Source organism: Procambarus clarkii, chromosome 42, assembly GCF_040958095.1.
Source record: "Procambarus clarkii isolate CNS0578487 chromosome 42, FALCON_Pclarkii_2.0, whole genome shotgun sequence".
NCBI classification, from domain to species: Eukaryota; Metazoa; Arthropoda; class Malacostraca; order Decapoda; family Cambaridae; genus Procambarus; species Procambarus clarkii.
This window is the reverse complement of record NC_091191.1, coordinates 18,789,457-18,803,362: the sequence shown is the minus strand read 5'-3', so window position 1 is coordinate 18,803,362 and position 13,906 is coordinate 18,789,457. Positions and strand designations below refer to the sequence as shown.

The 13,906-nt window shown below is 42.7% G+C and overlaps 1 protein-coding gene across 8 annotated transcripts in view; it reads right to left on the bottom strand.

The window, feature by feature from the left end:
- Positions 1-13,906, bottom strand: part of LOC138373610 (serpin B3-like) — an 83,463-nt gene that overhangs the window by 51,246 nt on the left and 18,311 nt on the right. For all 8 annotated transcript variants that reach the window (XM_069339928.1, XM_069339929.1, XM_069339927.1 and 5 more), the window contains exons 2-3: positions 8,628-8,951; positions 1,460-1,598 (exon numbers count right to left, since the gene is read on the bottom strand). In XM_069339928.1, coding sequence (XP_069196029.1) covers positions 1,460-1,598; positions 8,628-8,950 — 462 coding nt within the window. In that variant the 5' untranslated portion in view covers position 8,951. The remainder of the gene's footprint in view (positions 1-1,459; positions 1,599-8,627; positions 8,952-13,906) is intronic.

The following is a 13,906-nucleotide window of genomic DNA, read 5'->3' as shown; positions in this document are numbered from 1 at the left end:
TCTGAGACTCTTGGAACCTGGGGTAAATGTGCACTCAAGTTTTTAAAGGAGGTTGGTGAGGAACTCATTGATAAAACTAGAGACCCAAGAGCAGCCAGTTTCCTGTTCCAGCGCCTCAGTGTCGCAGTTCAGAGGGGAAATGCGTGCTGTATCCTGGGTATGCACCCAACCTCCGAGGAGCTGGAATAGGTCTTCGAACGCTGATTGTTTAATTGTTATATATTTGTGTGTGTGTGTGTGTGTGTGTGTGTTCTCTGTAAACTGTAGCATTGCAATAAAACATTATATATATATATATATATATATATATATATATATATATATATATATATATATATATATATATATATATATATATAAATCGTTAACAGCACACACACTGGTTAAGCGGCGAACAGATGGCCAGTCATCGTTACTCCTACCTCGTTAGGAGTAACGCATTGATCATCATTATTAACTGACAACAATGTAGAACGTAGGCATAATTTTTTTTTTTTTTTTGCTTCGAGGGGGAAACGAGATGGGAGCTGCCAGGTGTTTAGGGTGGGGTGGAAGTGGGGTGGGAGGTGTGGGGGTTGGGTGGGGCGGGGGTGTGAGAGACCATTTACCACGTGCAAGGGCATAAGTAGTCATTTCGGTTACCACACCAGGTATGAGAAGGCCATGGTGTGTAAGGAGGGCATAGATTTGGTTTCTTCAGGAGGGGAGAGCCCATCTGAGGAAGGGAGGGAGTCACGCCGTACTGTGAGGTACTTATCCAGTTTTTATACAAGTAAGTTAACTTTTTCTTCTGTCTGTAACTGTTCTACTACTACTACTACTACTAGTACAATCCCTAGTCATTTATTCCTCTATCTGTCTTTTATTCCTCTATTTCAATATTATTCCCTCTTCATACACACACTCTACCTAAATATTCTAATCTCACTTCTTCATACTTTGGTTGGTCTATGCACTCACATATCTCTTACCTGAAAATGTAACCTCATAGCCGCTGTACACTTCCCCTCTAAAAATGGAGCTTCATACCCACTGTACAATCTACGAAAAAACTATACTTTCACTAAACAATCCTTTTGACATTTTCTTTTTATAAATTTTTGTTCAACACTTTCCAACATTCATCATTCTCCCTCTGCATCATCATCAACATCCTCATTATCATTATCATCATCATCATCATCATCAACATCCTCATTATCATCATCATCATCATCAACATCCTCATTATCATCATCATCATCATCAACATCCTCATTATCATCATCATCATGCAACATTGACTAGAGTTGTGCGACATGCAGTGTAACCTATGTTGCACAGGACTCCATGCCAGGTTCTAGTCCTCCATTCTCCTACTGTCATGTAGATTACTGTATGTATTTTAGCAGCGAGGAGGTCAATAAGAGGTCACAGGTCATGTAGCTTACTGCGTGTACAAATTAAAAACATATCCAACCTGACTGAAGTCGATAATCTGTACTTCTTTAGGTAGGACGTCCTTGACACATTCCCGGAGGGTGACGTTATTGTCCATATACACCTTGTTGGCCAAGTCTATCACATACTCGCTGGTGTTGGTTTGTCTCTCCGCATACCTGCACGGAGTCACGAACTTTTGATTAATTCATATAGACACATCTATATATATATATATATATATATATATATATATATATATATATATATATATATATATATATATATATATATATATATATATATATATTATATATATATATATATATATATATATATATATATATATATATATATATATATATATATATATATATATATATATATATATTACGTGCTTACATCAACGTGCCGTGTTATCAGTGTTACGTGCCACATCATGCCCCCCCCCACCCCCTGAGTGTAGTGCCTCCCCCCCAGTGAGTGTAGTGTCTCCCGCCCGCCCGCTCCACCTGTGTAGTGTCTCCCCCCCCCCCCCTCCGTGTGGTGCAGTGTCTTCCGCTCCCCCGCCCCCACCTCCCACGATCAGGTGGTCGCGCCTTCCCTCCCAGGCCCCCCTCCCAGACCGGGCCAGCGCGCAGCCTCCCAACCCCCACCCACCACCTCCACGAGCCCACCCACCCCAGACATCTGCCCAGACATGACGCATAGTTTAGGGGACAACCTCGTCCCCACCAGCCAGGAGGGAGAGACAAATACTCCAGTGCAAGGTGACATTCACTTTACCTAAGGGGATGGCAGAAGAAGCCGCTACCAGCCAGCTCACCCCTCCCGAAGCCAATCAAAGGAGAGGCACATGCAGTGGTTGTGGGAACATCGTCAGCATCAACTCTGTCTCCAGAGTCATACGCCAGCATGGTGACTGTCCTGGGTCAGGGAGGCCTCCCGTGGGAGGAGGCAGCACTCAGGAGCCTGTTGCGCCAGTACAAATCGCAACAGATTACATTGCAACAGACGACCTGCTAGAGGCAATTAAAGCAACGTCAACCAGGACACTCACCCACATCCCAAAGGCCTCTCGCCCTTTTGCTGCAGGGAAATACACGGACCTCATCGCAAAAGTCAACAGAGGGTCAAATAACCTTGTTGCACCTGATACCATCAAAGCCTGGCACAATCTGTTACTTTTTGGCAATGCATGCTTAGGTGTACCAGACAGAGGAGGCAAGACACTGGCCTCATCCGTCAATAAAGCAATTAGGGATTTTCCTAGGGCTGACAACCTAGTCCGCCTCCCCAAACACACCAAACACCGCCGAGGCAGACCAAGTACGACAATCAGCGACAACAGAAAATTAGGTACCCAAGTCAGCAAGAAAATTGAAGAGGGCAATACAGTCGGGGCACTCAGGTTAATCACAAGTGAGGACAAAATTTTGCCCAGGGATGAAACCACAGCCCAAGCACTGAGAGAAAAACACCCCCTCAGGGCCGTAGGTGGACCTCCCCCACAGGTCAGGCTCGCCCCTAACCAGGAACCTCTCGTCCTCCGGGAGTCAGAGGTTTATAAAGCTATCGTTTCATTTCCCCCGGGCTCCTCAGGAGGCTACACAGGGGTTAGACCTCAACATGTGAAGGAAATGGTGAACCCTGTTCTTGGCCCAGCTGCAGAAGCGCTCCTGACAGAAATCACAACGTTTGTCAACAACTGCCTCGCCGGGTTAATCCCTGATGAAATCAAACCATTCTTCTTTGGTGCATCCCTATGTGCCCTCAAAAAGAAGGGGGTAGGAATCAGACCCATTGCCGTTGGTAATACCCTTCGGCGCCTAGTTGCAAGGGCTGCTGTCAGAAGTATCCGAACGGAAGCAGCCACCATGCTGCAACCCAACCAGCTGGGGTTTGGAGTCCCCCAAGGCTGTGAAGCAGCGGCTCATGCTGCACGAGCCTACATTAGCTCTCTTACTGAAGACCAGGCAGTAGTAAAATTAGATTTTAAAAACGCTTTCAACTCGGTCAAAAGGGAAGCAATCCTCACTGCAGTCCAGGAACATTGCCCAAGCATTCTCCCGTTTGTGTCAGCAGGCTACAGCAAAGACTCAACCCTCCTGTTTGGCAAACATGAAGTCACCTCAGCAGAGGGAATTCAACAGGGTGACCCACTTGCACCGTTCCTCTTTTGCATAGCGGTTCGAGAAATTACAACCAGACTGTCCAGCGAGCTCAACATCTGGTTCCTGGATGATGGCACTCTGGCAGGCACACAAGATTCCCTGCTAGAAGACTTACAGCTGGTGAAGACACGGGGGGAGTCCATGGGTCTCGTTCTTAGCCCCTCCAAGTGCGAAATTATTGCATCTAGTGAAGTAATCATTAGAGCAGTGAAATCAGTTCTACCAGAAGCCTCAGTCGTTAAACCTACCGACAGCACACTACTCGGAGCACCTCTGGGCCACAATGCCATTGCTGCAGTCCTTGACGAAAAGTTTAGAGACCTAAAGAGGATGGAAGAGAGAATTGGGGACTTGGACTCCCACGATGCCCTCTACCTTCTCACAAAGTGCCTTACCCTGCCCAGGCTAACATACTTCTTAAGGTGTGCACCAACTTTTGGCAACCCACTTCTAAATCAATATGATGAGCTCCTCAGGTCAATATTCAGGAAGGCGCTCAACCTAGATTTAGATGACAGTCAGTGGGACCAAGCAACACTACCAGTGAGATTTGGAGGGATAGGCATACGAAAGGCAACTGAGGTAGCACTTCCAGCATTCTTATCCTCATGTACAGCAGCCAACGAATTGGTAGGGCAGATCCTACCAGAGCGTATGAGAGAGACAGCGGGAACTCATGATCAAACGTTCATCGAAGCAGCCAGACAATGGGACACCATTGCACACCCTCAACCCCGACCACAAGTCCCAAAAGACCACAAGCAGGCCCACTGGGATAGCCCCATAATGGAAAAGACTGTCACAGCAATGATTGACAACGCTGATGCTGAAAACAAAGCCCGCCTCCTAGCGGTAACAGCACCCCACGCCGGGGATTTTTTATTTGCTGTGCCCAATGCAGCCCTGGGAACTCGCCTCAGTCATGACGCTCTCCGCATTGGAGTTGCCCTTCGCCTTGCCGCCCCCATCCTCACCGAACATAGGTGCATCTGCGGAACTGCGATGGCAGACCAATATGGTCGTCATGGTCTGGTATGTCGTAAATCACAGGGTAAAATTGCAAGACATGAAGAAGTCAACGACATCATCAAGAGGAGCCTCGCCACAGCCCGCTGCCCGGCACAAAGAGAACCACACTTATCCAGACCTAACGACCCTCAGAAGCGCCCTGATGGGGTCACCTTGCTACCTTGGAAGGATGGTAAGCAAGTGGTATGGGACTACACGTGCGCTGCCACACTGGCCAGTACCTACCTCCACTACAGCACATGTGAAAGCGGTGGTGCTGCTTCTTTCAGGGAATCGCAGAAAATTATTAAATACAGAGGTCTAGCACACTGCTACAGCTTTGTTCCGATCGGCTCGGAGACCCTCGGTTCGTGGGGAAAATGTGCATTGAAGTTCCTGAAGGAATTGGGGGACAAATTGATCAGCGCTACAAAAGACCAGAGAGCAAAAAGTTTCTTGTTCCAGCGCCTCAGTGTTGCGATTCAGAGGGGAAATGCCTGTTGCGTCTTGGGCACTAGTCCAACTTCAGAGGAATTCGAAGAAGTGTTTGACTTGCAACAATGATCGAACCCGTCTGTGACATTCATCAAAGTTTCCCATTGTTGTGTTCTTCAAGAGATCCATAACCTTTAAGCACCTTTTTGCATTATTATTTTTGTATCAACCCATGTATATCTTGTAACCATCAAATGTATATATATATATATATATATATATATATATATATATATATATATATATATATATATATATATATATATATAGAGGGGGGTACCACCACTGGTGCAATTATAGGGACCCACAGCCTCAGAGAAGGGAACACAGAGCACTCAGGGATAAACTTGCCATTTAACTCTGAATACGAAAGAGTGTTCGCTTCTCCTACCACCCCCCTTTTTTTTATTATTATGATGTTCACTTTATTATGCAAGGTTATACAGTTACATATCTGATTTTATACAAAAAATGAACATTAAGAGGACACAAGAAAAAGTTCGCTTCCTAGAGGCTGTAGATTTCCTCGAACTCCTCCGACGCCGGGCAGGAACCGAGGATGCAGCGAGCATTCCCCCTCTGGATCGCGACACTGAGGCGCTGAAAGAGAAAACTTGCTGCTCTAGGGTCTCTTGTGGTGTCAATGAGCTTGGAACCAAGATCCTTAAGAAACCTTCTTGCACTCTCACCCCATGAGCCTAGGGTCTCAGACCCTATTGGAACGAAGTTGTACATTTGATCTAATTGCCTGTACTTGACTGACTTTTGTTTTTCTCTGTGTGTCGCTGCGGCTCCTGCTGTGCCGGCAGAGAGGGTGATGTATGTCGTTGCCAGGGTGGATACGCAAGTATAGTCCCATGCTAACTGCCTGCCACCCTTCCACGGACGCAGTGTGATTCCGTCTGGTCGGCCGGCAAAGCTAACAGAGTCACGGTTCAGTAGGTTGCGGGGCTCTCTCTCCGCTGGACACTGAGCAGAGGCAAGGCTTCTTTTAATGATGTCGTTGACTTCGTCGTGTCTAGTGTGCCAACCACCCGATTTTCCACAGTGCAGGCCATGCAATCCATATTCGTCAGCATCTGCCTCGCCGCAAATACACCTGTGAACAGTGTGGATAGGGGCAGCAAGGCGGAGAGCGACTGCAATACGGAGCTTCTGCGGATCAAGACGTGTGCCTGTCGCAGACATAGGGACTGCCAGAAGGAAGTCCCCTGCATGGGGAGCCTGCACAGCTGTGAGGCGTGCACGATCACTGGGGGTTGTTGCTGCCTCCAGCAAAGCTGTGGCTTCTTTGTCTACAATGGGGCTGTCCCAACTAGATTGTTTCTTGGCTTTCGGCATGGCTGGTCTGAGTGCTGGGTCTGTCATGGCACCCCATTTCGTGTCGCATTCCGTGTAGTGGGGGTCCTGTATCCCCGCTACATCACTCAGGGTGTCAGGTAGAATTTCCTTAACCAGGTCATCTGATGCTGAGGAGGAAGACAGGAAGGCTGGGACAGCAATTTGGGTGGTGGTGCGGACACCCAAGCCACCAAGCCTGACAGGAGGAGTGGCTTGTTTCCACTGGCATTCGTTGAGGGAGAGGTTAACAACTTTTTCCAGCATGGTCTTCAGTAGGAGGTCATACTCGTCAAGCTTTGGGTTGTTGTAAGATGGGGCGCACCTCAGAAAGTAGGTTAACCTCGGAAGGGATAGGCATTTGGTGAGGAGATAAAAAGCATCGTGGGCATCGATGTCACCTATTCTGTCTTCCATCCTCCTAAGGTCTGCGATTTTCTTGTCGAGGATCTCCTCATATATATATATATATATATATATATATATATATATATATATATATATATATATATATGCAAACAAGCCTGAATGGTCCCCAGGACTATATACAACTGAAAACTCACACCCCAGAAGTGACTCGAACCCATACTCCCACAACTGGTATGTACAGGGACGCCTTAATCCGCTTGACCATCACGACCGGACATAAGGAAGTGATAGCCGAGGCTATTTGAACCACTTCCCCGCCGGCACTCGGATGGTAATCTTGGGCATAGCATTTTATCAAATCACACGACAAACCACACGGCACCTCGGATGCATTTCCGACGGTTCCTTTCATATAAAAGGGGTGACGCCGAGGAAAATAAGACTCGCGTCCCTACCAAAACGTGGGAGTATGGGTTCGAGTCACTTCTGGGGTGTGAGTTTTCAGTTGTATATAGTCCTGGGGACCATTCAGGCTTGTTTGCATTTGTGTTCCTCACGTGTGCCCCAAAGAATGAGGTGATTTGATAAAATGCTATGCCCAAGATTACCATCCGAGTGCCGGCGGGGAAGTGGTTCAAATAGCCTCGGCTATCACTTCCTTATGTCCGGTCGTGATGGTCAAGCGGATTAAGGCGTCCCTGTACATACCAGTTGTGGGAGTATGGGTTCGAGTCACTTCTGGGGTGTGAGTTTTCAGTTGTATATAGTCCTGGGGACCATTCAGGCTTGTTTGCATTTGTGTTCCTCACGTGTGCCCCAAAGAATGAGGTGATTTGATAAAATGCTATGCCCAAGATTACCATCCGAGTGCCGGCGGGGAAGTGGTTCAAATAGCCTCGGCTATCACTTCCTTATGTCCGGTCGTGATGGTCAAGCGGATTAAGGCGTCCCTGTACATACCAGTTGTGGGAGTATGGGTTCGAGTCACTTCTGGGGTGTGAGTTTTCAGTTATATATATATATATATATATATATATATATATTTACACTACATTATTTACAACAACTTTAGAACACTTTCCCACAAGGAGACTGGAACCCTAGCCAGCACAGAAGCCTTCCAGCCACTGGCATAACAAGTACGCCTTTAACCCACTGCACCACATCTCAGACCTCTATAAGAGATGGTAATTTTGGGGTATTTAAACCCCCCAAAGATCACCACCTCCCAAGGGCAACTAGAGCTAATGAGGGGTTACTCATGTTCTTTCATCCAGTCCCTGTTAATATGAGAGAACTCTGTGCCCATGCTTAATTCACAACTTTCCTAAAAGCTTCACTAAAAAGTGAAGTTTTACAACTTGCCTAAAACACGCAAGTGAAGTGTTTAGGCAAGTTGTGCATTAAGCATAGGCACAGAGTTCTCCCATATTAACAGGGACTTGATGAAAGAACGTGAGTAACCCCTCACTACCTCTAGTTGCCCTTGGGAGGTGGTGATCTTTGGGGGGTTTAAATACCCCAAAATTACCATCTCTTATAGAGGTCTGAGATGTGGTGCAGTGGGTTAAAGGCGTACTTGTTATGCCAGTGGCTGGAAGGCTTCTGTGCTGGCTAGGGTTCGAGTCTCCTTATGGGAAAGTGTTCTGAAGTTGTAAAACTTCATTTACGTGTTTAAGCAAGTTGTGCATTATATATATATATATATATATATATATATATATATATATATATATATATATATATATATATATATATATATATATATATAATATATATAATATATGAAGACAGGCGTCCGCTTTGTAATGTGAGTATACTTACAGTCGGTCGAGAGCCTTATAGGTGGCCAGAGTGTGTGCAGAGTCACGCAAATGCAGAGTCTCCTGCAGCTGCTGGCGGGTCCTGCCGCCAGACCCAAAGTAGGCCAGGACGAGGGCGTTCCAAATGCTGTAGGGGGAGAAGAAGAAGTTTCCCGGGGTATTGGGTGGGTTGAACTGCTTGAAGAGGTCCAGGCTGAAAGGGGTGATGTGGGCCAGGACAGGGGTTGGGGGCAGGGGCAGGTGGTCGTTGTCTGAGACACATTGAGGCCTGGCCACACTCACCAGCGTCACCACCAGCAACGCTCCACGCCACACTTGCCTCATTCTGTGGACAAGTGCACTGTAGCAGCGTTAATTAGTTCTGAATCATAATCAATATTGGTATAATTATCCTGCTGAAAAAATCGTTCAAAAAATCGTCGAACAATAAACATGGAAAGATTAAGTTATCTAGTATTTCTTCACCCTATTGATGATATAAGATATGCGTAGAATTTAAAATATCTCAAAGAAAATTAATAATAGTCACAATGCTCTCATGTTTAATGATATGTGCAATAAAGAAAATCTGCTCCCCATCTATATATATATATATATATATATATATATATATATATATATATATATATATATATATATATATATATATATATATATATATATATATATATATATATATATATATGCAAACTAGCCTGAAGGGTCCCCAGGCATACATGCAACTGAAAACTCACACCCCAGAAGTGACTCGAACCCATACTGCCAGGAGCACATTGCAACTGGTGTACAGGGCACCTAATCCACTCGACCATCACGACCGGACAAAAGCTGATGGTAACGGAGGCTATTTCCCCATCAGCCCGCCCTCTTCTGTCCCAATAATATGTCCCCTCTTCCTCCCAACAATTCCCCACTCCCCCATCCCTTTGTCCTCCTCAACATTCCCAACTCCAGGGTCCGTTCGTCCTTCTAACCATTCTCCACTCCATCGTCTCCTACTCCTCCCACCACCCCCCACTCCCCCATCCCCTCATCCTCCCTACCATTCCCCCTTCCCCCGTCCCCTCGTCCTTTCCACCAACCCCCACTCCTCTGTCCCCTTGTCCTCCACACCTTTCTCCATTCCCCCTGTCCTCTCCTCCCCAACTGCCCCGTCCCCTTGTCCTCCCCTCTATTACCCCCTCCCCTGTCCTCTCGTTCTCCCCAAAACCCCCCCACTCCCGTCCCCTTGTCCTCCCTAACATTTCCTACTCCCTCGTTCGATGCATTCCCAAACGATCTGATGTTCCCATCAGAAAATTAAGAACATCAAATGATCTAATGTTCCCATCACTGAAATATAAGAAAAACAGATAAAAAACGAAATGAAAACAATGAAAAAATACATAAATAAACTATACTCAGGAAATGAACGGTATGGTAAACAACACAGCTCAATTTCAACGCAATGTCACACAAAATAGATTAAATCAAAATGAAAATAAATCGAAATTTATGAAAATTAAATTTATCAATGCAATCGGAAACACTAAAATGGAATCGTAACATATTTAGTATAGCGTGAGTTGCAATTACGTGCAACAGATGGCCCTGTTTAAAAAAATATATATTTTTACATGTCACAGGTGTGACATCTATATAGTCGGTATATAAAAGCACGTGTGTATTCGAATGGAACATTGTATCAAAATTTCAAAGCAATCGTTGAAGAAATTTCAGAGATTTCAGCATGTGTTGCTCTTACATCCAACAGATGGCGCTGTTAAAAACAACACGATCTTTCCTGTCACAGGTGTGGCATGTATGTAGGAAATATATAAAAACACGCGCCTATTCGAATGCAACGTTGTGTCAAAATTATAAATCAATTGGTAAAGAGGTTTCGAAGATTTTTCTACCATGAAAAAATACAGTTTTTCAAAAAAGCATGTTTTTTTTCTCGTCACAGACGTGACATCTATATAATATGTATATATAAAACCGCTCGGATGCGAATGGAACGATGTGTGAAAATTTCAAAGCAATCGGTGAAGAACTTTCTGAGATTAGCGATTTTGAACAAACGAACATTTACATTTATATATATATATAGACATATATATATATATATATATATATATATATATATATATATATATATATATATATATATATATATACATATATATAAATATATATATATATATATATATATATATATATATATATATATATATATATATATATATATATATATATATATATATATATGTCGTACCTAGTAGCCAGAACTCACTTCTATGCCTACTATGCAAGGCCCGATTTGCCTAATAAGCCAAGTTTTCCTGAATTATTGTATTTTCTCTAATTTTTTTCTTATGAAATGATAAAGCTACCCATTTCATTATGTATGAGGTCAATTTTTTTTTATTGGAGTTAAAATTAACGTAGATATATGACCGAACCTAACCAACCCTACCTAACCTAACCTAACCTATCTTTATAGGTTAGGTTTGGTTAGGTAGCCGAAAAAGTTAGGTTAGGTTAGGTTAGGAAGGTTAGGTAGTCGAAAAATAATTAATTCATGAAAACTTGGCTTATTAGGCAAATCGGGCCTTGCATAGTAGGCATAGAAGTGCGTTCTGGCTACTAGGTACGACATATATATATATATATATATATATATATATATATATATATGTCGTACCTAGTAGCCAGAACTAAATTCTCAGCCTACTATGCAAGGCCCGACTTGCCTAATAAGCCAAGTTTTCATGAATTAATTGTTTTTCGACTACCTAACCTACCTAACCTTACCTAACCTAACTTTTTCGGCTACCTAACCTAACCTAACCTATAGAGATAGGTTAGGTTAGGTTAGGTAGGGTTGATTAGGTTCGGTCATATATCTACGTTAATTTAAACTCCAATAAAAAAAAATTAACCTCATACATAATGAAATGGGTAGCTTTATCATTTCATAAGAACAAAATTAGAGAAAATATATTAATTAAAGAAAACTTGGCTTATTAGGCAAATCGGGCCCTGCATAGTAGGCTGAGAAGTGCGTTCTGGCTACTAGGTACGACATTATATATATATATATATATATATATATATATATATATATATATATATATATATATATATATATATATATATATATATATATATATATATATATATATATATATATGTCGTACCTAGTAGCCAGAACGCACTTCTCAGCCTACTATACAAGGCCCGATTTGCCTAATAAGCCAAGTTTTCCTGAATTAATATATTTTCTCTAATTTTTTTCTTATGAAATGATAAAGCTACCCATTTCATTATGTATGAGGTCAATTTTTTTATTGGAGTTAAAATTAACGTAGATATATGACCGAACCTAACCAACCCTACCTAACCTAACCTAACCTATTTTTATAGGTTAGGTTAGGTTAGGTAGCCGAAAAAGTTAGGTTAGGTTAGGTTAGGTAGGTTAGGTAGTCGAGAAACAATTAATTCATGAAAACTTGGCTTATTAGGCAAATCAGGCCTTGCATAGTAGGCTGAGAAGTGTGTTCTGGCTAATAGGTACGATATATATATATATATATATATATATATATACATATATATATATATATATATATATATATATATATATATATATATATATATATATATATATATATATATATATATATATATATATATATTGTGACGATAATCTCCTTCAAGAGATTGAGCCTGCTCTTCCCTCCAAAATACGTCTCTACAAATCTATATAAAATTACTATGGAAGAAAAATCCAACAACGACAACACCAGCAAGGTTTGCCAGAGCACAAAACGTATGCAGCCAGGAACACCTGCTCCACCTCAAACCGCCAAACTACCTGTCTTGTCGCCGGCTCCTCGATGATTGGCCGCGGGTCTAGCTGCAACTGCACTCCACCCACCATACTACTTGATGTCTGGGGCCGCCACGACCTCAGTCTTCAGAATATCCCGTGCTTTCGACAAGTTAACACGTCTCGTTGGTAGACTAAGCCCCAGGCTTACATGTACTAAGAGAAGTGATAGCTTGAAGCCAATATTCCGGCACCTACTCACTTTGTTTATCATACTCTTGTTATTTGTTCATTTGTCTTAATGTAACTTTTCATTTTGCCATTTTATTATTCTTATTACTTTGATTGATTTTATTATATGAATTTGAATGTCCATTTTATTCATGTTTTGCTTCCTTTAACGTAATTAAAATTTCATTGTTAAAATTTACTTGTGTTTTGTGTATCTTTTCCTTACCTTACCACAGACGAAGTTCCAGAATTTCTATTTTTTTTTTGTTAATATGTGACGAGGCCATACCCCTAGCTTTTGAACAGCCGAACACCAACGCGTTACCGTCACATATTATATGGGGGCCTGTCCTAGGAGCTTCACTCAGGTACTGGTGCCAAGTGGTAATTTATGGTAAGCGTATTTAACTTTGTTAACGTAGCTTTTACTATTTTTCATATTCAATTTCATTTTTATATGGTGCGGTGTATTGTGCATTACGAGAGTAACATATGGTGAAGGTGAGACAACTTTGGATTACGTGGTGACTGTAGGCCGCAGTCATACTCTTAATTGGTCATCCCTCCCTCCGTGTTATTACTCGTGTTTACCATCTTTGTCCCTTGGATATGTCTCATTTTTGACAGATCATCATATTGGTACCCTGGTACTGTGGTCTGCCCCGGGTCAAGTGCACCCAATCTTCTGCAATCTGACTGTAGGAGGACAAAGAGGGCCATAGTTCCTCTAGCTCGAACTTTAGTTGCTGAATTGGGACCTCAGCAGCAGTTCTCGTCACCAGTTGACACCTCGCACCCCTACACGTCAGTCAGAGATGATGATACATACAACGGTAGGGAATTAGCTTACTTTTTCAGAGCACAAAAGTTCGGTAATTCTGTAAGTATCATATTAAATTGCAGTAGGAAAAACTTGCTTTATGTCCTATAGACTCGGCAAGGTATGCCTACATCCTTGGACTACCAATTTTACTTTTGAGGCAATTAACTGTTTCATTTGTTTTCGAAACTGTTTCATTTGTTAGTAGGATTTTCTTGCCCTTATCCTCTTACATGAGTACCGGGTACAAGATTTCCTGCGCCTTTGATTTAAATTAATCATTTAACATCTTGTACTTAACTTTAATTGTTAAAGATCCCACAGGATAGGTACCAGTTGCCACGTTGTCCTGTTTCTGACATTCACTATAACTGAATATTCGTTATACATTTATTTGCTAATTTCACCATGTTTC